General features: G+C 44.5%; 1 protein-coding gene and 1 long non-coding RNA gene across 3 annotated transcripts in view; one reads left to right on the top strand and one right to left on the bottom strand.

Moving 5' to 3' along the window:
- Positions 1–10812: 10812 nt before the first annotated feature.
- Gm33318 (predicted gene, 33318) lies at positions 10813–15708 on the bottom strand. Its single transcript, NR_166917.1, has 3 exons — positions 15185–15708; positions 12008–12153; positions 10813–11802 (listed from the first exon to the last, which is right to left on the bottom strand). It is a non-coding gene; the product is annotated as a predicted gene, 33318 (long non-coding RNA).
- Positions 15709–15941: 233 nt separating this feature from the next.
- Creb3l2 (cAMP responsive element binding protein 3-like 2) overlaps positions 15942–22906 on the top strand; it is a 115022-nt gene continuing 108057 nt past the window's right edge. The window contains exon 1 of one of the 2 annotated variants that reach the window (XM_006505824.4): positions 15942–16519. Coding sequence is in view for 1 of the 2 variants with exons in the window: in NM_178661.4 (NP_848776.2) it covers positions 16418–16519 (102 nt within the window). In the remaining variant the exon portion in view is untranslated. The remainder of the gene's footprint in view (positions 16520–22906) is intronic. The other variant, NM_178661.4, reaches the window with a different exon arrangement.

Raw genomic sequence — 22906 nt, 5'->3', positions numbered from 1 at the left:
TTGACACCAGAGGGTAGTTTTTCCATATCAAGCAATTTTGCATGTCACTGTGGGGGAACGATTAGGCGTCCTATAATTCAGCTCAGCATGACACTACCTGAGCTGTGCATGGATCCTACAGAGGGTTTGCTCCCACGCGACTGTCCACAAAGTGATGTCACTTCAGTTTAGCTTGTGTTTTGTGTTGGCTACACATTAGAGAGTCCTGTGACACTCCAATCTTGGGTGCTGTCATTTGAGAGAGTGGTTCAAACAACTCACACAAACTCATTTTTTGGCTTGTTATATACTAAATGAATGAATAGCCAGATGAAAAGACAGATGGGGGCAAGGTCTAGAACAATTCCATACACTAAGCAAAAGGATGCATGTACTTGCCTGTGTTCCGCTTTCACCTTGAGATGTGTTCAGACTTGAAGTTCTGAGTTGTGCTGTCTAGAGATTATTACAGATGAATCATGTAGGCACCAACTTTCATTAATTAACTGTTTCTCCCCTCCCTAAACCAGGGGTGATGAAGCCAAATGATCCAAACTTCTAACCTTTCTATTTTAATTAATGTCTTCCTTCCTTCTCTCTTCTTCTCTTCCTTCTTCCTGTTATCTATCTTTCTTCCTTCTGTTCTTCCTTCCTGTCTTTTTTCTTTCTTCCTTCCTATTTGTCTGTCTTTCTTCCTGTCTTTCTTTCTTTCTTTCTTTCTTTCTTTCTTTCTTTCTTTCTTTCTTTCTTTCTTTCTTTCTTCCTTCCTTCCTTCCTTCCTTCCTTCCTTCCTTCCTTCCTTTCTTTCTTTCTTTCTTTCTTTCTTTCTTTCTCTCTCCCTTCCTTCCTTGCTTCATTCATTCATTGTCTATCTCTCTGTCTGTCTTCCTTCCTTCCTTCCTTCCTTCCTTGTCTATCTGTCTGTCTGTCTTTTTTCCTTCCTTCCTTCCTTCCTTCCTTCCTTCCTTCCTTCCTTCCTTCCTTCCTTCCTCTTTTCAACTCCTGATCCTCAGCCGGGTGTGGTGGCGCACGTCTTTAATCCCAGCACTCGGGAGGCAGAGACAGGGATATTTCTGAGTTTGAGGCCAGCCTGGTCTACAGAGTGAGTTCCAGGACAGCCAGGGCTACACAGAGAAACCCTGTCTCGAAAAAACAAAACAAAACAAAACAAAACAAAACAAAACAAAACACTCCTGATCCTCCAGCTTCCCAGGCTCAAGGATACGTGGCACCACACCAACAGTAAATGCTGAACTTTTCACACAGGGTTTCTGGTGATTGGCATCCACTGAAGAGCTCACCAAGGGCCTTCTCCTTGGAAGAAAGGGTGCTGCTGTCATTTGGGAAATTCCACGGGATTTAGGAACTTTGTGTTAGATGCTCTTAGTACTTGGAAACATGTTAAGATTTTGGGGCTCAGTGTCAGGAATCAGAGTCCCAGAAAATCTTAGAACAAGATTCTCCTATTTGTAAGCTCTTCAGGAGCTCTGGGCTGGGAATAGGGGATTCCCACCTCCCACATAATCTCAGAGACAAGGTAATGACCTTCAAATGTGATTCTGAGCATCTTTAGGTAAGACACAGACTAAATGCTCTACAGTCAGCAAGAGCTACAGACAAACTGGCCCCTTCCTCCATTAGCTTAATTTTAGTGACAATGGCGCAGGAATATTTAAAGTAACATGAACCTTCAGGGCTGGCTGTGTATGATCTGAGAAGTTAGAGTGCCACTCACCCATGGTCACTGTAAAAATCCTTCTGAGACAGTGGCTCCAGTCTGTTGTCTCAAGACATGAGAGGAACTTTTATGGGTGCATGCAAAGCAGTAACAGGCTTTATTAAGAATTATTAAAGAAAAACAACAAAAAGATAAAGAAAAGTAAGAAATCAAAGATGAAAAAAAAAACTCCCAAGAGAGGTGGGGTTTCCAAAGCTGTTAAATTTCCATTGTTTAGAAGTTTTACGGAGTGATGGCAGACCCTGGACAAAGGCTGAGATCTCTGGTGAGGGAGATTAATTTTCTGAGCTATCATGGGCAGAGCCATCAGAGAGCTGTGTGATCTAGGCATGCCCTCCTGGAACTACCAGGGGGCTGGGGACTGTCCACACACCACTCACCCAGGGGTGTCATCTTCCACTCCAGCTTTGACTGTCTGCTAGCTGTTCTTCTCTTGGCCAGTGTTACCTCCATGGAGTGTGGTTAATTACACTAAACTCTCTTTGCTCTCACATTTTCAAGGTCAGCCTGTCTCTTTACCTTGACAGAGAGTTAGTCACCAGCGTGTAACTAAGTCCTCCTTGGTCCCCTCATATTCCTTGTCTGTAGGGTGTTCTAAAGTGACCTTCTAGGTACAAGGTCTTATTAGAAGACATCTTTACGTGTAATTAAGGCTGTATAATTAGCTGTATTAGAAGCCAGAATCTATGAAAAGACAATGGTGCCTTACACAAGTGTCTCAGACGGGAGAAGGGGTGGCAGGTGTGCAGTCACTGACTCAGAGCCCCACCTCCCTTCCTCTTCTGATTAATGTGGCTAGTCATACCCAGATAAGACTCCTTTTACTCATTTTCTTCAGCTCTCGAGGCTCTGACGTTTTAACCCTTTATCTTCCTTTATGCCCTGCCTCCCCCCACCGCTCCCCAGCATCCATTTTCTTTTTTCTTTTTTTTTTTAAGATTTATTTATTTATTATATGTAAGTACACTGTAGCTGTCTTCAGACACACCAGAAGAGGGCATCAGATCTCTGTTACAGGTGGTTGTGAGCCACCATGTGGTTGCTGGGATTTGAACTTCGGACCTTTGGAAGAGCAGTTGGGTGCTCTTACCCCCTGAGCCATCTCACCAGCCCCAGCATCCATTTTCACTGAAGTGTTTGTGAACATCTCCCAGTTCTTATCATGGGCCTTTCTTCATCACCTATCTATAGGGAGATAGCTCCTGCCTTACTGATACAGGTCCGGAAATGCCGACAGAATTTGATCTTTATTGTTAAACAAAGGAGATCAGTATCTCAGAGTTACTTAAAACCACGACTTACAGTGGTAAAGAGCTATCAAGTCATGCTGCATCACGGTGAGTTGGAATTGACCATCAATATAAACTCAACTGGAAAATACATTACCTTGTATACACAGTGCAGCCCTGTCTCTAAAAGGAAAACCAGACCCCAAACAAACCAACACAAAGCAAAATCTAAACATATAGCTAATAGTAAAAATAAAATAAAATAGTATTGTGTGTGTGTGTGTGTGTGTGTGCACATGCATGTGGGCGAGTGATAGTCAGTTCTCTGCATTTGTGGGGGACAGGCTCCAAGACCCACATAGAGATCAAAATCCTTAGCTGCTCAGCTTCCTTTTATGGAATGATGTTTGCATAGAACTTACACATATCCTGCTATAGACTTTACCTTATCTCTAGACTACTAATATAGCGTGATACCCTGAAAACGGTTGTCAGTGCTGTATCATCTAGGAAGTGATGGCTGCGATGAGCCAGGGGTATTACTCGGCAGGAACTAGCTATGCTAACTGAATGTGCCTGACAGTGTGACCTTGATTCCTGGAGCCCACAGAAGGAAAGAAACAACTCCTCAATGTTGTCCTCTGATCTCCACATGTGGGTCTTGGCACATGGGAGCCCTAAACACACATGATGATAATAATAATAAGCCAAACAAAATTATATTTAAAAAGAAATAATGGCAGGAAAAAAAGATGGCTGTGGATGTTCGGTGCAAAGGTAATTTTCATTTTCAAAAGACTTTTTTTCCTTTTTTTAGAGTTAAAAGTAGATGTTTTCATATAATATATTCTAACTGTGACTCTCCTCCTACCCGTTCCTGTTCCTTCCTATCTCCCCTATCTAGATCCACTCCATTTCTGCATCCTGTTAGAAAACAAACAGGCTATTAAGGAATAATAATAAAATAAAATATGATAAAAAGTATCAGAAAGAAACAGAACAGAGGTGAAGAGCCACAGAAAAAGCACAAGAAACACATATAGACCCAGGACACATATGTTTACACACACAGGAGTCCGAACACATTCCTTAACAATGTTTTGTTCCCTTTAGAGAAAACAAAAGAGCTTTTATTTGCAAGTGGCTACCAATTGGAGAGATAGCTTCTGGGTTTGGGAGGGGCCATTTGTCTGATTCTTTCGGCTCTAGGACCCCATCTGGTGCAGACCCTTGCAGGCTCCATGCGCTGCCACAGTCTCTGAGTTCGTTTGTGCATCAGTCCCGCTGTGTTTAGAAGGCCTTGTTTTTCTTGGTGTGCTCCATCCCTCCTGGCTCTCACACTCTTTCCACCTGCTCTTCTATAGGGTTCCCTGATCACTGAAAGGAAGGATTTGGTGGAGACATCCCATTTAGGGCTGAGTATTCCAAGGTCTTTCACACTCTGCACACTGTCTGGCTGTGGGTCTCTATTTGATCCTATCTACTGCAGGAGGAAGCGTCTCTAATGAGGGCTGAGCAAGGCACCACTGCTCTGTGAGTCTAGCATAATGTCAATGAGGGTTATTTTGTTGCTATGCTCCTTTAGCATGGTGGTTCTCAACCTTCCGAAAGCTACCTTTATTAGAGTTCCTTGTGTTGTGGTGACCATGAAAAATATTTTTGTTGCTATTTCATAGATGTAATTTTGCTACTGTAATGAAATGTAATATAAATATTCATATGCAGGATACCTGATAGGTGACCCCTGTGAAAGGGTCATTTGACATCTTCCCCCAAAGGGCCATGACCCACAGGTTGAGAACCACTTCTTTTGCAGAGCCATAGTGTTTAGTTTTTCCCTAGGTCCCTCACCTATCTAATACGAGGTTCTTGGCCAGCCAAGCAGTGTTGGGCATGGGTTCCACCTCATGAAGTGGGCCTTAATCGAATCAGACATTAGTTGCTTACTCCCCCAACCTTTGAGTCACTATTGTGTATCCTGGAGGCAGGCCACCACTGTAGATCAAAGGGTTTGGAGCTGGGTTGGTGTTTACCTTTCTCTTTTGGTAGCAAGCCTAGTAAGTACCTCCCAGTCCCATGAACACTAACTGGTCTGTAGGGGTGAAGCCTCTACTTGACACCAGCTCAACTTCTCTGTGTTCAGTGAGTTATTTAGGCGTTGTCTTTAGCAATAGAGCGTTGCAGTCAGTTTGTAGAGAGCAACCAATGGGCTTGCCAATAGTCTGGGCTGTTTGGGGATCCCCATAGGACCCCTTTCGCCAACTACTCTATAAGTTGTAACCCATTCCTGATACTGGAAGCTTCGTTTGGTGATAAGAGGTATTCAGTAGGGGCTCTGTTCTTGGTCAGTTTCATTTAGATCACCTTCATATATGTATGTATTTGAGGGAGTTCCCACTGTATCAGGTTTCCATATGACCCCTCAAACAGACCTTGTTTTTTAGCTTTCTTTCCCTCTATATGTTCTTCCCTCCCTCTTGCCATTTGATCCTCCCATTCTAGACCCTCCTCCTCTTTCAGTTATTTCGTGTCACCTGCTCCTTTTGAGTATTATTTCTTCTTTGTGTTCTAGATCCTTCAGGTGTGCTGTTAAGTTACAAGATCGCTCCAGTTTTTTAATGTAGGCACGTAATGCTATGAACCTATCTGTTAAAACCACCTTCATGTGTCCCAAAAGTCTGAGTGTGTTGTATTTTCACTTTCACTCAATTCTTTAAAGTCTTTAATTTTTTATTTAGTAGTGGGTTGTTCAGTTTCCATGAATTTGTAAGCTTTCTGCTGTTTCTGTTGTTGATGCCAGCTTTAATCCACAGTGGTGAGATAGTATGCAGCATGTTATTTCAATTTCCTTTTATTTATTGAGACTTGCTTTGAGTCCGACTATGTGGTCCATGTTGGAGAAAGTTCAGTGAGATGCCGAGAAGGTACATTCTTTTTTGTTTGGATAAAACCTTCTATAAATATCTGTGAGGTTGATTTGGTTTATAATGTCTGTTAGCTTTTTTTAATATTTTTTGGTCTGGATGACCTGTCTATTGGCAAGAGTCAGGTATCAGAGCCATGTACAGAATGAAGGAAAATGGAGGACTGTTGGGAGACTCTGCTATTAGGGTCACAGTCTGCATGTCTGGAGAAGCTCTCAGAGTTTACTACAACGTGGAGGACTCCAGTTCTCTGCGGGACTTCCTCTTCTCTGCCCGATCTTATCTGGAGCATATTTCTAAACACAGGTACCTGATCTTATCTAGAGGATGACCCCGCACAGAGCTTCCTGCAAGTGCCACATGATTCAGCCAGTAAGTCCCACTCAGCCCAACCCTTCTTATCTTATGATAATTAGGTCCTGTGTTTCGACCAATCAACAACCCTTCCTACCTGTAACCCCTAAAAACCTCCGAGGAAAGTCATGTAGCCTATGGCCAGATTGCAGGCTGAACTTCCTCTCTCCCTATAAGAACCTGCCAGGCAGGTTCTTGGAATTCCTCTTCATGTAAATGAAGCATTCCCACCCTAGCAGTACTGTGTATTCACGCTGGGAATTCCTACTGGCCCCCCAAGATCTATATAGCCTCTGTTCACTCTCAATCAAGTTGAGCTGCCTCACTGAAGCTGATCCTGGAAGTGTATCCATTGGTCAGTACTCACAACATCAGAACTCTGCTCGCGTCCCACTGGTGACCAACAGCCCCAGGGAGGGTCACAGAGGACATCACAGGAACTAGGAAAATTTAAGAGTTAAGGAAATGTTTGTTTCGTTGTTTTGTTTTGATAGTTGCATAGGACCCAATATTCATAAAAGATATTTAACTTAGAGTTCAAGGATTCTCAGTCTATTGTATTTCCATTATTCTTCCACAAAGCCAGTGCATACAAGGACAATCCCAACAAAGTAAGAATTTGTTTACACAACTCGCCAGAGAAGGAGAAAAAAGCATTTGAACACATTAACCACCTTTTCATAATGAAAACTTGCATTAAACGATGACTCCTCCACAGATTTACATGTGTGTAAAGTCTGCCCTCTGAGGTTGCTCTAGAAACCCCCCAAACACTAACATCTCAGGATGCCCAAGTTCCTTAGAAGAAAACATATTCACAGATAACCTTTGTAACTTTCCTGACTTCCTTAAATTACCTCTAAGTTATGTATAATACAAAATATAATGTAAATGCTGTGTGAATAGTCATTTTATCGTTTGGGGATTAGTAAGAAAAAAAAAATCTATGAGTCAAAACAGACTCACTATGTTCCGAGTCCTTCCTTGCCCCTTTCCTCTCTCCTCTCTCCCTTCTCTCTTCTTCACTCTGTTTGACAGGATCTCTATAACTCCAGGCTGGCCTCAACTCTTGAAACTCCAGCCTCAGTCTCCTCAATGCTGGAAATACAGGAGCCGGGCACAATTCAAGGTGTAAAATGCTTAAAACCAGGGAGGCAGAGCCCACAAATGAGCTGGAAATTGGTTGAACCTGCAGAGTCAGAAGGACATGTCTCCAACTAGAATCCTACTCAGGTGATCTGACTCCTGAGTCCTGTTTAAAAGATTGCTGTCTTAGACCTCAGTGCCTTTCTTTGCTGGCCTGAGAAAGGTTATTGGGGAAGGCTTGCAAGAAAATCCCCTGTAGCAGAATGTAGATGGATGGAGTGTTCAGCAGAACAAGAAACTGATGTATTATGTAATCTCAACAAAAGCCTCTGCTGATCCCACAGGGGTTTGCTACCTGTCCAGAAGTGTCCCAAGTCAAGTGACAAGAACTGGGTCTCTAATCTCTCTATTCACTGGATGAGGGTTGTCCCTTAAGCAGAGGTATGGACTTATGAAAAGACTTTGGTCAAGCTCAAATCCTGGAAGAGGCTCAACCAAGAGTTAACGTTAGCTGCCACAGCAGCCTGGGTGTGGGGTTGGGGAGATCTGAGCTGCATGACGACACCAACTGCAGAAGGGACCAATGCAGATAAACAATGCAGAGAAATAAAACCAACAAGGAAGGCCAACTTTTAGAGCAAATATTGAGCATAGTTCAACCAAGACTGGAAAGAGAAGAATGTTTATTCTTACCATGCTGGTAATGTTGTAAAGACAGAGGTCAGGTCAGTGCATTAGGACAAGGGAAAGTTTAAGTTGTCTTTTTGGCTCTTACTGAAGGATGCCATGGACTGGGTAGCTCAAACAGCCTGCCTTTTCTTATGGCTTTGTAAACAGCAAGGCTAAGATCTCCGTATCTCATGCCTGCTAAGGGTCCTCATCCTAGTTGCAGACAGCTTCTTCTGGTGTTCCCTGAAGATGGTGCAGGAGAGTCAGTAGGCTCTCTACTGCCTTTGTGCTTTTGTGGGGCACTATCCCCACGGTGAGGACAGCTTCCCTGCCCTCATTACCTTTGAAGGTCCGAGACTTCAAACACCATCGCACTGGACTTAGAATGTCAAGATGTGAATTTAGGGAGACAGAAAGTTCAAGTCACAGCAATGGTGAGAGGGTGTGAGAGACAGAATCCATGCAGTCTGCTCTCACGCACAAGGGGCTAGACACGTGGAGAGCCTAAAAGAATCATGAAGGGATGTGTGAATTGGCAAGGCTGTGGGTAGACAGAGTGAGCACACCAAACTTCTCTGTATTTCTACTGATGCTAACAGATCAGAAAGAGAAATTGAGAAAGGTACCCTGTCCTAACCAGGACAAGCATTAGGGATCAATTTTAGACGTAAGTTGGGATACTTAAAGCGTCTGTCCTGAAAACTACAAAACGTTGCTGAGCAGATTCAACAGATAGTAGTCACTTGCCCATTAAAACTTGGAAGACTCCACATCTTTAAGATGACAACTACCCCTAAGTTGACTTAGAAGTTCAAAGAGATTTTCATCATAATTTTAGACATGTGGATGATGGTACAGTTCATGTGGAAGTTTACAAGACCTGGACAATCTGAACGGTCTTGGAAAAGAAGAACGGAGTTGTACGTGACCATGTTCCAAGGCAAACTGTGAAACAATAATTAAGATTTCAGGTATAAAATAATATACTTAGGGTATAAGAACAGATGAACGAGTGGATAAGACAGAGCTGGAAGAAGAGAGAGTTGAGTGGAGCTCTTTGGTGGCCGGCAGGTTAGAGACATGGAGAGGAGCTGATGCTGTGGCTGGTGTCTGAGGACACTCGCAGACTCCCATTATACTGAGCGACCTTGAGGCCTTTGATTGATTATATGAGGTACATGTACACTGGGCAGCTTAATACACTCTAGTCCCAGTGCACTGACTTAAATATTAATTTCTTCTTAAAATACTTTTTTTTCTCAGACACGAGGAGCAAATTTGTGATCATGAGACTTCGCCAACTCAACACATCAGTGTCAATCAAGCTGACAGGTCAGCGGCCATCACTTCATGGAGGGAGGGTCTTCGAGCGCTAGAGCAATTGGATAGCTGTGCCAAAATAATCATTTCTAACTCAATGCATATTATGCAGAAAATGGAATTTGACGTGGACATAGACAAAAATGTGATAGGTAAAACTGTAAAGCTTTTATCTAACAGAAGCAAGACACTGATTTACCCACTGCAAGAAGGCTATAATATGAAAATTATTAAATTACGAGAACACCCCAATTATGGCTTTGTTGGTTTATATGTATCAATAAGCTTACACACACACACACACTCACAGAGATACACGTACACACATACTGGTTTTGTTTTGTTTTGTTTTTAATGCCAACTGATCAGGTGATGAGACTGTTGTCATCAGATACAGGAACAAGCCTGACTTTATCCCAGGAGCAATGGTTCAACACTGTTTCTTTCTGTGTTTGTTGTGACTTTAAAGGCCACAGTTGCTGTGAATAATGAGAATCAACCATACATGTCACATAGATACATCAGAATAATCAATAGGAATTCCATTCATGTTACGTTAAAAATAAAGAAAAACTGGCGAGTCAAGCCCATGGATACCAGAATAGCCATGGCCTCCAGGGTAGTACGGGATGGATAATATCACAAGGACGTTCTTTGAGGGATGGTTCTGCACGTTCACCTGGGTGTTAGTGGTTGTAATAAAGGTGAGACTTGGATTCCAAGAGACCTTTCTGGTTAACTAGCTGCATTGTTCATTTTCAGCCACAGGGTGGCAGCGTTGTAGCGATGACTAAAATCAGGGCCTTCTCTGACGTTTGCTTAGCATGGATTGTGCTTTCCTGCTTCCTTCAAGGAGCCTTTGTCCCTTGTGACACTCTGAACAGTGGCCTCTTCTTTAAATTAATTATTTTTCTTACAACTATATAGTTGAGCATGTCTACCCTCTACCTCCTCACCCCCCTTTCCTCATCTCTCCTTTCTTATGGCAGTTTGAATGAGATGCCTATTACAGTCTCTGGCCTTTCAATACTTGGTCCCCAACTGGAGACTCTGCTTGAGTAGGTCTAGAGGGTGTGGTTTTGCTGGAGAACCGTATCACTGGGGGGTGGCTTGACATTTTGAAGTTCTTTGTCATTCTTGGTTCGATCTCTCTGCTTCCTTGCCTATGGTTCAAGATGTGAGCTCTCAGCTGTTCCCACCACCACATTAGCTATCGCTACCTGTCCCTTGCCACACCTCTCCACCATGACAGAGTCTCTCGTTCTCGCTCTTGCTCTCTAGCTGTAAGCCAAATAACCCCTATCTTCTAAACAGCCTTGGCTATGGTGTTCTGTCACAGCAATAGAAAAGTAACCGCCGGGCGGTGGTGGCGCACGCCTTTAATCCCAGCACTTGGGAGGCAGAGGCAGGCGGATTTCTGAGTTTGAGGCCAGCCTGGTCTACAAAGTGAGTTCCAGGATAGCCAGGGCTACACAGAGAAACCCTGTCCAAAAAAAAGTAAGCAATACAGTCCTCATTTCCTCTTTCATTTAATTTCATTTAATGTACGCATACATGTAAATTTAGCCTAAGCTATTTGTTTCCCATGTTCTCAATCATGCCCACGCCCCAGCCACATCAAAATTATGAGTATTTCTTATTTAGTTTCCCCGTATGGTTTTGCTTTGTTTGGCATTTATATTCTTAGCCCACCTTAAGATTTAGAATATATGTAGGAGTTTGATTAAAAAAAACATTGTTTTTCAAGAAAAAATATTATGTAGCCCAGCCTAGCCTGGAATTTGCTGTGTAGCCCAGGCTAGTTTTAGCCTCCTGAATGTTGGGATTATAGTGGACATCACCATCTCTAAAATTTCATGGTCCTATGTGCCTATAACTCTAGCATTTAGGAAGTGGCAACAGGAGGGCCAGGAGTTTAAGGACATACTGGCTACATAGTGAGTTCAAGGCCAGCCTGGGCTATGTGAAAGCCTGTCTCCAAAATAACAAAATTAAAAGTTGTAAAAACAATTAGCCAGTTTGCTTGGAGTTTTGGAGGTGCCACAGTGCATTAGTGGGCTCTATGTCACAGGTGAATTCCTGTGAGTGGCATTTTATGCTGTGATGCCCAAGGTGCCATCTCAAGGTTAGTGGTTAGGATAACACAGGAGACATGACAATGTGGACGCTTGCAGCTCTCTCCTCTCAGTCTGTCTCTGTTGTCCTGGCCTCTCCATATACGCTTGTCAAGGCTGGCGTGTCCTGGTCTCTCCATATACGCTTGTCAAGGCTGGCGGAAGTCTCTGCACAGATCTCCATTCGATTTTCATAGTCCAATGCTCAGAAACTGGGAGAGAGGGACTTTCTTCTCTGCTGCAGGCAGTGAGGCTGCACCCAAGAGTCCTCTGCTGTTTCCTCTCCACCGCCAATATCCACTGAGGCCTAGGTGTGCATGACTTTGGCCCTTCTTCACAGGGAGTACTTTAGAGGTCAGCAGTAGTTTTCCATATCCCTTCCTGAAGAACTGCAGGGAGAGACTCCAACTCATCACTTTAATGGCACATGTTCTTACCCCTACCTACCTGGTCCCCGCCAACTTTACCACATGAGTTCCAAGTTAAACACTTCCCTTTCCCCCTATTCCTTTAAGCTCATTTTATTACCCCCGAAAACAGTGTTGAGTTCTTTAATAAAACCACCACAGCCTTTAAAATGGGGCTCATGCTCACCTCTACGTGACAGCTGAGTCCTCAGTGATCATGCGCCCCTTCCGTTCTCAGCCCTTTCCTTCTCAGCGCCTTCCATTCGCATGTGGGTTACACTTGTGTCTCAGACTTCTTAGGGAAAGGCTGCAGTTTCTCCCAGACATCATGCTCTGTGTGTACAAAAGTGAAAAAACTAAAAAGTGGAGGAGGAGCTCGTTTCTGATCACATTATCATAATTGTAATAATTCCTCAATGATATAATTCCTCAAGACTGGGAAATAAGTCCCATTGGCAGGTATCAGATGCTGGGTATGGTGGTGTATGCATGGGCAACTTAGCAGGACGCTATCAATGAGACAAAAACAAACAAATAAACAAACAAAAATCCCATGAGTGTTAAAGCAGGAAGAATGAAAAGCGGGCAAGATGAAGCGAGTCAGAATTTACTCCCCTTCCAAAGAACAGTGCTAACACAGAAAGGAGATTCTCAAAAGATGACAGAAAGCTGGGGTGGGTAACAGTACTGGCCACCAAGCCTGAGAAATTGAGTTGAATTCCCAGGATGCACCTTGCCCTCTGACCTCTCCATCCTCCTTGTGGCACATCCAAGCCCTCTCACCCCAGATACATGCATAATAAGTAAATACACCATGCTCTAAAAACAATCACAGGTGTAGAAGAAGGGAGAAGAATCAGTATCTTTCTAACTATCATTAATTTCAGTCTCTTTTGTTGAGTCTTCAGACCAGAGGTCAGCTATAACCCAGGGAATGCTTGAGAAACACCATGCTGGAATGTATCTTCCCCCTGGTGGTTTCCACATTTTCATGCTCAGACTGAACATGATTTTTCTTTTCTCTGTAAATATGAGTCCAGAAACAGGTGACCGATAGACCAAATTTACTTCAATGGGGGAGTTTTATACCCAGATATATGTGCACAAAATGCTCTCTGGGGTTTTCCAGATATTTAACCAGCTCTTTTGGAGAAACTAAAAATCTTGGAGATGAAAAAGGGAAATTCATGGGCTGTAGAGATGGCTCAGCGGTTAAGAGCACTTACTACTCTTCCAAAGGTCCTGAGTCCAATTCCCAGCAGTGACATGGTGGCTCAGAACCATGTGTAATGAGATCCGATGCCCTCTTCTGATGTGTCTAAAGACAGCTACAATGTACTCATATACATAAAATAAATAAATAAATCTTTAACAAGAAAAAGGTAAATTCAAGGAATTAATATTTGCTGGTTAATCAAATACAAAGTGCACCAATGAACAGGGTCAGGTCAATATAGAAGGTGGATTCTGTTTTCATGATGTGAGACTCTGTCAAGTGTTGATTCTAGAAATGACAATGGCAGAGGTGAGGGGAAAGCAAGCATGGAAAGCAAATCTGTAAAGAGGCTGGCACAGAAAACAAATAATATCGGGGAAATCAGGAGAGTATCTGGCTGGCTCATCATGTGTCTGAATTCGGCTTAAGGAAGCATGGTGTCTAGCCACACAGTTGATAATAGAGAAGGGACAAGGGCAGCAGCTTCCACAGGAGGCTAAGAAGCCAGAGAAACAGTAAACTACATTGCCAAGCACTAAGATTGATGAGGGAAGGGGAATGGATGACTTTAGTATCCAAGATGGGAAACAGGAGAATGTACTAGCAAGGACTCTTGTGCTCAGTCATTGGGAAAATCATGCATGAGACAGAGGAGACTGAAGAAATCCATGGACCACACTAGCCTCTTCAGGATCACCTAAAGTTACTCAAACCTCAGGGTGTGGATGATCCTTCTCCTTACTTAACAAGGTAAGATGTGGTGGCTTAAAGCCTTTTAACATAGAACCTGTGGGTCTGGAAATCTGTGTAGCTCACCTGCCATCTGTGACCTGGGTTCCCTCACAAGTTGTAGCCATCTGAAGAGCCACATGGGGGAGAACCTTCTTCCATGGCTATTAACAAACTCAGTTAATCATGGGCTGTAGGCTTGAGGGACCTCAATTCCTTGGCTGGTAATCCACATTTTTGCCCACACTGAAGAGGAGGGGTATGCCCAAAGGTGCTGACACCTGGAGGTCATTGTGGATGCTTGCCTACCACTGGGGCATTACTAGAACCAACCTTTGTCCGATGCAGTTATGTTGGGCAGAGAAATGCTTGTGCCCTTATGCTAAGGAGAATGGACATTTCCAACCTTACTAGCTCATGATAAGTTCCCTGTAAAAAGGAAACAGGGCTTTAAACACTGAAAGACTGGTTTACAAAAGAGATGCGGTGAAGGAGACTAACAGGTCAGAAAAGAAAGACCAAAGGCTTACGGGAAAGTCGAGAAAACTACTGTATAAAAAATGTGTGGCAGTGGTGGTGCACGCCTTTAATCCCAGCACTTGGGAGGCAGAGGCAAGCAGATTACTGAGTTCGAGGCCACCCTGGTCTACAAAGTGAGTTCCAGGACAGCCAGGGCTATACAGAGAAACCCTGTCTCGAAAAACAAAAACAAAAAAATGTGTGGCTGTGCAGTGGTGGTGCTCACCTTTAATCCCAGCACTCGGAAGGCAGAGGCAGGAGGGTCTCTGAGTTTGAGACCAGCCAGGTCTACAGAGTGAGTTCCAGAATATCCAGGGCTATACTGAGAAACCCTGTCTCAAACATAGATGGATGGAAAGATAGGTAGATAGATAGATAGATAGATAGATAGATAGATAGAAAGAATAAAAAGAAAGGTCTGTATTTAAATATTAAAATAGTCTCAAAAGATCCTAGGCTAGACAAGCAGACTCATTTTACATGAAAAATAAAAGTTGCTTAAAGACAGTGTAAAGTTCTGAGACTTCTGTCTTCACACAGCAAAACCACGCTCTGAAGAAGACAAAACTCTCTGTAGACCTGATACCTGACTGTCCCCTTGTAAGAACCACCTGGAACCACAGCCCTGTATGTAAAATGGTTAAACTATAGCCAACTAAGGCTGTTTCCATAAAAGGAAACCTCAAAAGGGAAGAAGAAAAATCACATTGGGGGAAAATGCTATAGAGCAGGCCTTTTCTTCTCTAAGGGGGTCAAAGGCTTAGATCTCTTTCCCAACACTCACTTTGGGGTGCATCTTGCAGCCATTAAAACACTTATTTTCCCCTAAGCCCCACTTCATCCACGACACTCAGGAGAGTATCCGTTACCTCTTTGACCAGTATCTGGAATAGTACCCACCTGGCCATCCTCTCATTTTTTTGCCTGGTACTCCATTGGGAATAAAAGATCTGTGAAGCAGGCACTAGTGGCATAACCGTGCAGTCCCTCCCAGCTCTCCGGAGGTGAGGCAGAGGGATCAGGAGTTCAAGCTCAGCCTTAGCTGCACAGTGCAGTTGAGGACAGCCTGGGCTACAGGTAACCTTGTCTCAAAAACAAAACAACAAAATCCTATGAATTTAAAAAAAAAAATTAGCCCTCTGATTTAGGACTTGGAAACGTGTGGCAAGATTGGCTAATGTCTGTTTAATAAAGGCCATAAAACTACATAAAAAGCTAGCAATGAATGTGTGCTAGAACTGTGATAATTCAGATTTCTGCTCACGTGCGCATTTTCATATATGTGGTGCATTCTTTTAAATCCAGACAGACTCACGCGACCTAAACTAATTTGAAATGTAGACAGCGCTTCAATCCGCTTGGTTTCTCTGAGGAAATAAACTCGCGAAACAAACCTCCTTTAAGCGGAGACTCTTAGGGAGGACACTGGGCGCGCACGCCCTCTCTTATAAAAATGTATTCTTGTCGCTATTTGATTGGTTGGCTCCTCCAGGTCTCCCTAGCTCATTGATCTATGTTTCAGTCGATCATTTCTAGACCCTAGCACCCTATTGGTCCATTGCGACGCTCCGGCAGGAGGCGTTCCCCAGTGACGTAAAAGACCCTCTCCGCCCACATTCCGAGGACTAGGCGGAGACTTCGCGCGACTCTCCCTCTGGGGGAGGGACATGGATGAGAAAGGGACTTTTGATACGGTATAGATGGCAAGACGGGCGTTCGATTGGTCACTGGCCTGGAAGGAGGTGGGGTCGCCTCTGGATCCAGGGGCAGAGCTCAAGAGCCCAAGGGAGTCTCAAAGTTTGTCTGGAGCCCTAGTGGGGAGTGGGCTTGTTGCGCGAGGACTTTCTTGGGATGAGCGCTGCCTTTTTGCCTTCCTTTTGGATGCACAGCCCGATTTAACCCCTGCACCTTCCGCCCGATCCCAGCAGGCTTGTCCTCCCCGGGGAGTCACAGATTTCCGAGGACAAGGGTCGCGTAGCCTTCGGCAGGGCTCTCCCGAGTTCCTGCTCCAGTGCATAAGTTCCACGCGCGCACACGCCAAGTACACGGGGAGAAGCGTCTCACCGGCCCGCGGCGGCTCTGCGCGGTCCCCTCCTGCCTCAGCATCCTCGGCCCTGCGCGGCGCCCACCGCCATGGAGGTGCTGGAGAGCGGGGAGCAGAGCGTCCTGCAGTGGGACCGCAAGCTGAGCGAGCTGTCAGAGCCCGGAGAGACTGAGGCCCTCATGTACCACACGGTGAGGACCCGTGGTCCGGGCAAAGGGAGTCGGGGGTGAGGAGAAAAGCGGGTTTTGTCACCAGCTGGGTCCTGGGAGGCAGCGTTTGGGGAAGGGCATGACTATATTAAGAGGTCTGGGGATGGGAGTTTTCTTCTATGAACACATTAAGGTGCACAGCTGGAGCCTTTAAACTTTCTTCCGAATAAGTGACCCTTTGTATTCCAAAGCAGTTTATAGTGTTTTCCTGTCGGTAGCTCCATTTCCTATTGCTAACGGTACAGCAATGCTGGGAAGCGACGTGTTTTGAGAATAATACCTCCGCCCAGTTATATTGATTTTTTTTTTAAAATGGTAAGGTTTGTAAAAAAACACACACAATACACACACATCCAAAATTTGGACAAGCTAATGTAGTATAGTCATCCCATATGTTTTTTGTCCCCATCCCATCCAGTTTCTTTACTTTCTTGTTTATAGCTTTAAAATGTTCGTGTTAAAAGCCTTCCTTCACCGCACGGGAAGGCGGCCGCCTCACTTGGCTGCTTCATCTGCACAGCCTCGAACTGCTTCCTCCCTTTTTCAGGGGAAAATCTGAGGCAACTGCATGTTTCAGAGAGGCTCTGGGGGAGAGGTAGGACAGCTCACCAGTTCCTTCCCCGCAGAGACCTCTTTGGAGACTCAACTGTCAGAAGCGTGAATCATTTAAAGATGTCACTTTCAGCTTTTTGCAAGAGAAAATCTTGTTTGTGATAGCCAGTGCTGGTAATGTGGCTTTGTTCAGAACTCTTAGAAGTTGAGAGGGAGGGGTGGGGGTGGGGGGCACTGAGGGACTGCTGAGGGACTGAGGTAAGGACAGGCTTGGCTGCATTTCTGTCTTAGTGCTGTTAATGGGGTCAGTACCAGGATATTTGAAACTTTTGCAAAACGGCCTGCAGGCTCCACCTCTTTGGCCTTTGCCACTGGCTGACTGTATTTTGGGAAAAGGGATGGGGCCTCCTGCTGCTTCCCACCAAAGCATTTGTGGTAGCTGAGAAGGTCTGGTTAAAAAAAGAAGCCATGTGTAGGGTTTAGAGGGAGTGGTGCTTCACTCTGGGGCAAAAGCCAGATGTTGAGTGTGATCCTGGTCATCTGGCCTTCGCCCTCTGTCTATCCCGATGAAATCTTCGGGTTGGGAGCCTAGGTTGCTTCCTATGCTTTGGAAAGACCCTGAGCCTTTCACACCATAGCTGGGGTTTGTGTTTTGTTTTGTTTTTTTTAACTTTGGGGGCTCCAGATGTTTGCACTGATGTGAGCTGCAGCTTGCCACGAACGGAGAGACAGCGCTCCCCTTGTTTTTCCGGCAGCAGCTCTCAGTAAAATGTCTTACGCAGCAGCCACAAGGCCACAGCATCAGGCCTTCTTTCAGTGGGTGGGATAAAATGTGCAGACAGCCACATTGCTGGATCTCGAGAGATCCCAGGCAGGGCTTTGAGATGAGTCCCTACCTGCGACCAGCAGGAACTGTAGGACAAAAGCTTGGCCTGTCTCCAGCCACCATCTTTACAGCCTCTAAGCTGGAGACTTTGCATTCCTTTTGATATTCACAACTTAGGTTTTCTGTGTAAGGTAGTGAGATGGGGTTAGTTTTGTTTGTTTTGTTTTTTGTTTTGGTTTTTTGGCAATCCTCTGCTTTCAACAACTATTATATGGTCTCCAGACAAGTATCTCTCTTGTGAACAGCTCACATACACAGCATGCCTCTCGTGGTGGCTGCCAGTCATCGTGTGTGTGTATATGGATCATAAGTGAAAGAAGCATAGACGGCTGGATCATCTGCCTCTGAACTGGGGCAAGTTTGGAAAAGCTTGGTCCTTTCCCCAGCTAGCGCCTGAACTCAAGATGTCTCTGTTGCTGTAGAACTGCTCATGCAGTTTGTCCATGATGGCACAAGGCTGAATCCCCATGAGGACCGGTTTTTATTATGTTTTCATTCAAAGATACCCTTTCACTTCATATTTATCGAGTAATTTCCATGTGCCAAGCACTCTTCCAAGCACTTGGGATCCATAATGAAAAAAAAAAAATAGACCAATGCACTTACTGTGGGTAGTTTACTTTTTTTTTTTTTTTTTTTTTTTTGCATGTGTGTAGGAAAAAAATAAACAAGAAATGGCAACTGTAAAAGAGAGACACAGTATAGAACGGTCAACATTTTAAATGCAGAGGAAGAAAGAAGTAAAAGCAGACTGGTGTCACCCTTGGTGTCCACCCCAGGGTAAAGACCTCAAGGACAGAGGCTGGGGTGGTACAAGGCTAGGATGGATGAGGCTACCCCCTGTATGAGGGTGTGATGAAAGGGAGCGTTAGCTGGAAGAAGAGCCTAGGCACAGGCTGGCTGTCAGAGGTAGGGTAGCTCGGATGCGGTCTGTGTCTGTAACACCATCTTCTGTATTAGGTTACCCTGTCTCAGAGAGTCATTCTCTTTATAAATATGGGCTACTTCCAAGATGCTGGTGCCTGGTTTTGGAATGGCCCAGGTACATTTTCTAAGTTGAGTGTGTTGAGAGGAGAATGTGGGGGTGGGAAGCAGAGGAGAGACTGTCTTTGGGAAAAGGGCTAAGAGATGATCATAGCTTACAGTCCGCACTTCCAAGAAAGGGCTTCTTTCTTTGTGTGCATGTGCCCTTGTGCAGTCTCCCAGGCCCCCATCCGTGGTTGGATGGTCTCTTCTTACCATCTTTTGACTATCTATTATGCATGTGTGCATGTGTATACCTGTATGCTCCTGGAAGCCAAAGTAAAATCTTGGGTGTTATTCCCCAGGTTCCATCCATGTTGTTTGAGACAGAGTCTCCCAGGGGCCTGGAAATTGTCACGTAGGCTAGGGTGATGGCCAGTGAACCCCAGAGATCTACCCTTCTCTACTTACCCAGTGCTGGGAGTATAAACCTGAGACTGCAGGCCTGTTCTTGTTTTGTTTTTGTTTTTGTTTTTTGTTTTGTTAATTATGGCTCTAGGGTTTAGACTTCAGTCCTTGGACTTGCTAGGCAAGCACATTCCGGCCTCTGATCACCAGATCTCTCCAGCGCAACTGTCACCATCTTGAAAACCTCAGTCATTTTTTGGGGTAGGAGCTCTACACTTTTATTTTGCAAGGGTCCCCTAAAATTATACTGGGGCCCTACTAAAAGACACTGTGTCAAATGCTTTCCTAAAATCTTGCTGTTTCCTCTCTTTTGTGACTCAGTGAGAGCGCCCCTATTTTGTCTATTTTTTTTTTTCACCCATGGGTTCCAGGGCTTGACCTCAGGCCCTCAGGATTGTGCACTTAAGTCCCTTTACCTGCTGAGCTATCTTGCTGTTTAAGCCCATTTTCCCCTTTCAGTTTTGCTTTATATATAAGAAAACTGAGGCTTGATGCACTAGAGAATGTTGTGGGATTTGAGCCTCCCAGGTAACGAGTAATGCAACCTGGATGCAAATCCAGATTTGCCTGACTCCAGAACCCTTTCCGCTATGGGTTGAAAAATCCTGACTTGAAGAGAAGTATCTGATTAAAAGGTTGGGAGAGAATGATAGGGTTACAGAAACTGCTGAGTCCCCAAGCAACCCATGGTTAACTGGAGCTGCCTGTGTCTTCCGGAATTCAGGCTCTTTGTTTTAAGGTGGGATTTAGCCAACAACATATCTGCCCACAAAAGCTCTTTTTTAAGCAATGTCAGTGTTTCTGGTCACCTGGCTTTCACCAGTTGAATAAGCATAGAGTTCTAGCAGGACACAGAAGTATAGTTTGTCTTCGAGGACCTCGTTTGAACTTCCTACATCTTTGTCCTTCTTTTTTTCCTTCGAGTTTTCCCTGGTTCTCAGGTCCCAAGTAGTATCACTTTGATGTCCTCTTTGCAGTGCTTTCTTTTCACTTCCTATTACCTTACACGAATATTAAAAATCCAAGTGCGTTCATATCGAGACATAATCACTTTTTAGAGCAAAAAGGTGACTCTCTGCATGGAGAACTTGAGGCAGTAGCCAGGGAGTCTGTGCAGAGCACTTGGGGAATGGGGGTGGGGGTGGGGAGGGCAGGGAGAGTCTCTACTGCTCTGTTAGTCCATACATAGGGCCCTTGAGTGACAGCCTCCCGAGCTCATGTGTGGCTAATTTATGCAGGACTTAAAGATTCCCGTTGTCTCTGTGAACATCTCTGACCCCTTAGTTTTGTTGTTTCCCAGATGGTGATGGTATTAATTGTTCAGATGGTGTAATATTAACACGAGAAGGCAAATGTGGGCTGGACTGAGTTTTCTATTTGCCTTTATCCCTGAAAGATCTCAGGTGCAGTGTTCTGGGGGCAGCAGACATTCGGGTGGTGCTGCTCGTGTCGAAGAAGGAGGCATTGCGTCTGAAGGAACAACGCGGGGAATCAGAGTGCGTGCAACTATGTGTACCCAAACTCACCCCACGTCCACAGACACAAGTATTTCTCATTTTGCAAGGGGCTTAGAAATGTAGCTCCACGTTTGGATGATCCGTTAGCTCCTCAGTGAGCCAGTGGACTTTGTTACCACCCATCCATGTTGGATGCCTGGCGGACACAGGGGTTTTGGGTGCTATAGCCACAATATGACAGTATGCAGATGAAGAAGAGAGGCGGTTTCTTTCATGGGCTTCTTTTTTGAGATGGGAGAGACTTTTCTTTACAAAGGGGTTGGTTTGTTTGTTTGGTTGGTTGGTTTTTACATTTTATTATTTATTTATTTATTTATTTATTGTGTGCATGGGTGTGTTCATGTGCATGTGTATATGTGTGTGTGTATAATGTGTGTGCTGAACATGTATGTGAACTACAGAGGGCAAAAGAGGACGTCAGGTCCTCTGTAGCTGGAGTTACAGGTGTTTATGAGCCACCCAGTGTGGATGCTGGGAACCATAACCTGGTCCTCTGCAAGAGCCATCTCTCCAGCACCCCCCAAAATTTTTAATAGCTTCCCAGGTCTAGTTTATTTTTAGGATTGGGTCATACAGTCATTTCTAAATGCACAGCTAAAGAAGGGTATAGTTTAAAAGATATATATATATATATATATATATATATATATATATATATATACACACACACACATATATATATATACATATTTTTTTTTCCCTAGCTAACCCATATAAATGATATAAAACCAGGTATTTGACAAACTGTAAGCCTGGATTGGAAGATCCTGGCCATGTGCTCATGATCCATCTGGCCTCATGGTGCTCTCCTCCTTTCTCCATTTCCTTCTTCTCCTATGGTCTCTCTTGAGACCCTCCTCCCCATGTTTCCAGGTCCCTTCTTTCTCTCTCTACTGCCCAATCACAGGTTCTAGTCCTTTATTAACCAATAGCTTTACATTAAGAAGCAAAGTTTACACAACAAAGGCCACCGTATGTGAGAATTCACTGGTCTGGGGACAACCAGAATTTAGGGTTCAGAATTTAGCATTTGAATAAATAGCAGCACCACTCCAACCCCCAACAGTGTAGGATTGAAAACATTGGCTTAGATTAATCATTTAGGGATGAAAGAGATACCAGAGACCAGGTGTGATTGTTGGTATAATAGTCTGTCAAAAGTTTTGTTTGATTAACAAAGGTGTGCCCCCCCCCCCCCTGTCTCTCAAAGGTGGGACAGCAACTAGAAAAATGTTTTAAATGGATAATTATTAGCCACGCATGAGAACAAAAGAACAAGCCCGGAATCTATGCCACTTGCAAAGTCTAAGGATTGTTTAGGTGTGCTGTGAGTATCCAAGGAGGGACCGTTAGAATGGTAGGAAAAAAAAAATCATGGAATACTTACAACGCTTGATTATGGAGCTAGGGTTAGAGATGTATAGGGAGGGAGTGTCCTGGCTCACTGCCTGGGACATGCAGAATTAACTACATTATCCAGACTTCCAGCATCAGAGTCCAGTACTGGGGCTAGGGGTATCTAGCAGGGCCAGTGATCTTGCTCACCATGGAAGGCAAGAAGGCAAGAGTGACTCCTTCCGTTCCAAGGCCACAGCAGGCTGAGAGCTGAAGGCCGTTTTCAAAGCTGTTTTCCTACTTGCATGGGACTGTTGAAATATTGACGAGGCAGCGTGTATCTCTCCACAACAAGGACTTCCCGCCACAGCCTGGCTCTCTGCTGACTTGTGTGGGGAATGGCCCTGAGGCCTTGCTGGTCATTTGCTGGGGTTGAGCCTATGGCTGTAGGGCCCCAGTGAATGCCTGTTTCCTGCCTGGAGAATTAAGAGGAAATGACAAGACCTGTCATTACCATCGTTGAGTTAACCTTGAACCAATCCCTCCCTGCTCTCTGGATGTTCACCAGCTCTTCCACATAAAAGTTCCAAGTGACCTTGTTTTTCCCCTGGGTGGAATTATATAGCTCTGGCATACATAGTGGGTTTT

Source organism: Mus musculus, chromosome 6, assembly GCF_000001635.26.
Source record: "Mus musculus strain C57BL/6J chromosome 6, GRCm38.p6 C57BL/6J".
Lineage (NCBI taxonomy): Eukaryota > Metazoa > Chordata > Mammalia > Rodentia > Muridae > Mus > Mus musculus.
Note: the sequence above shows the minus strand (reverse complement) of the source record. Positions and strands in the feature narration are given on the sequence as shown.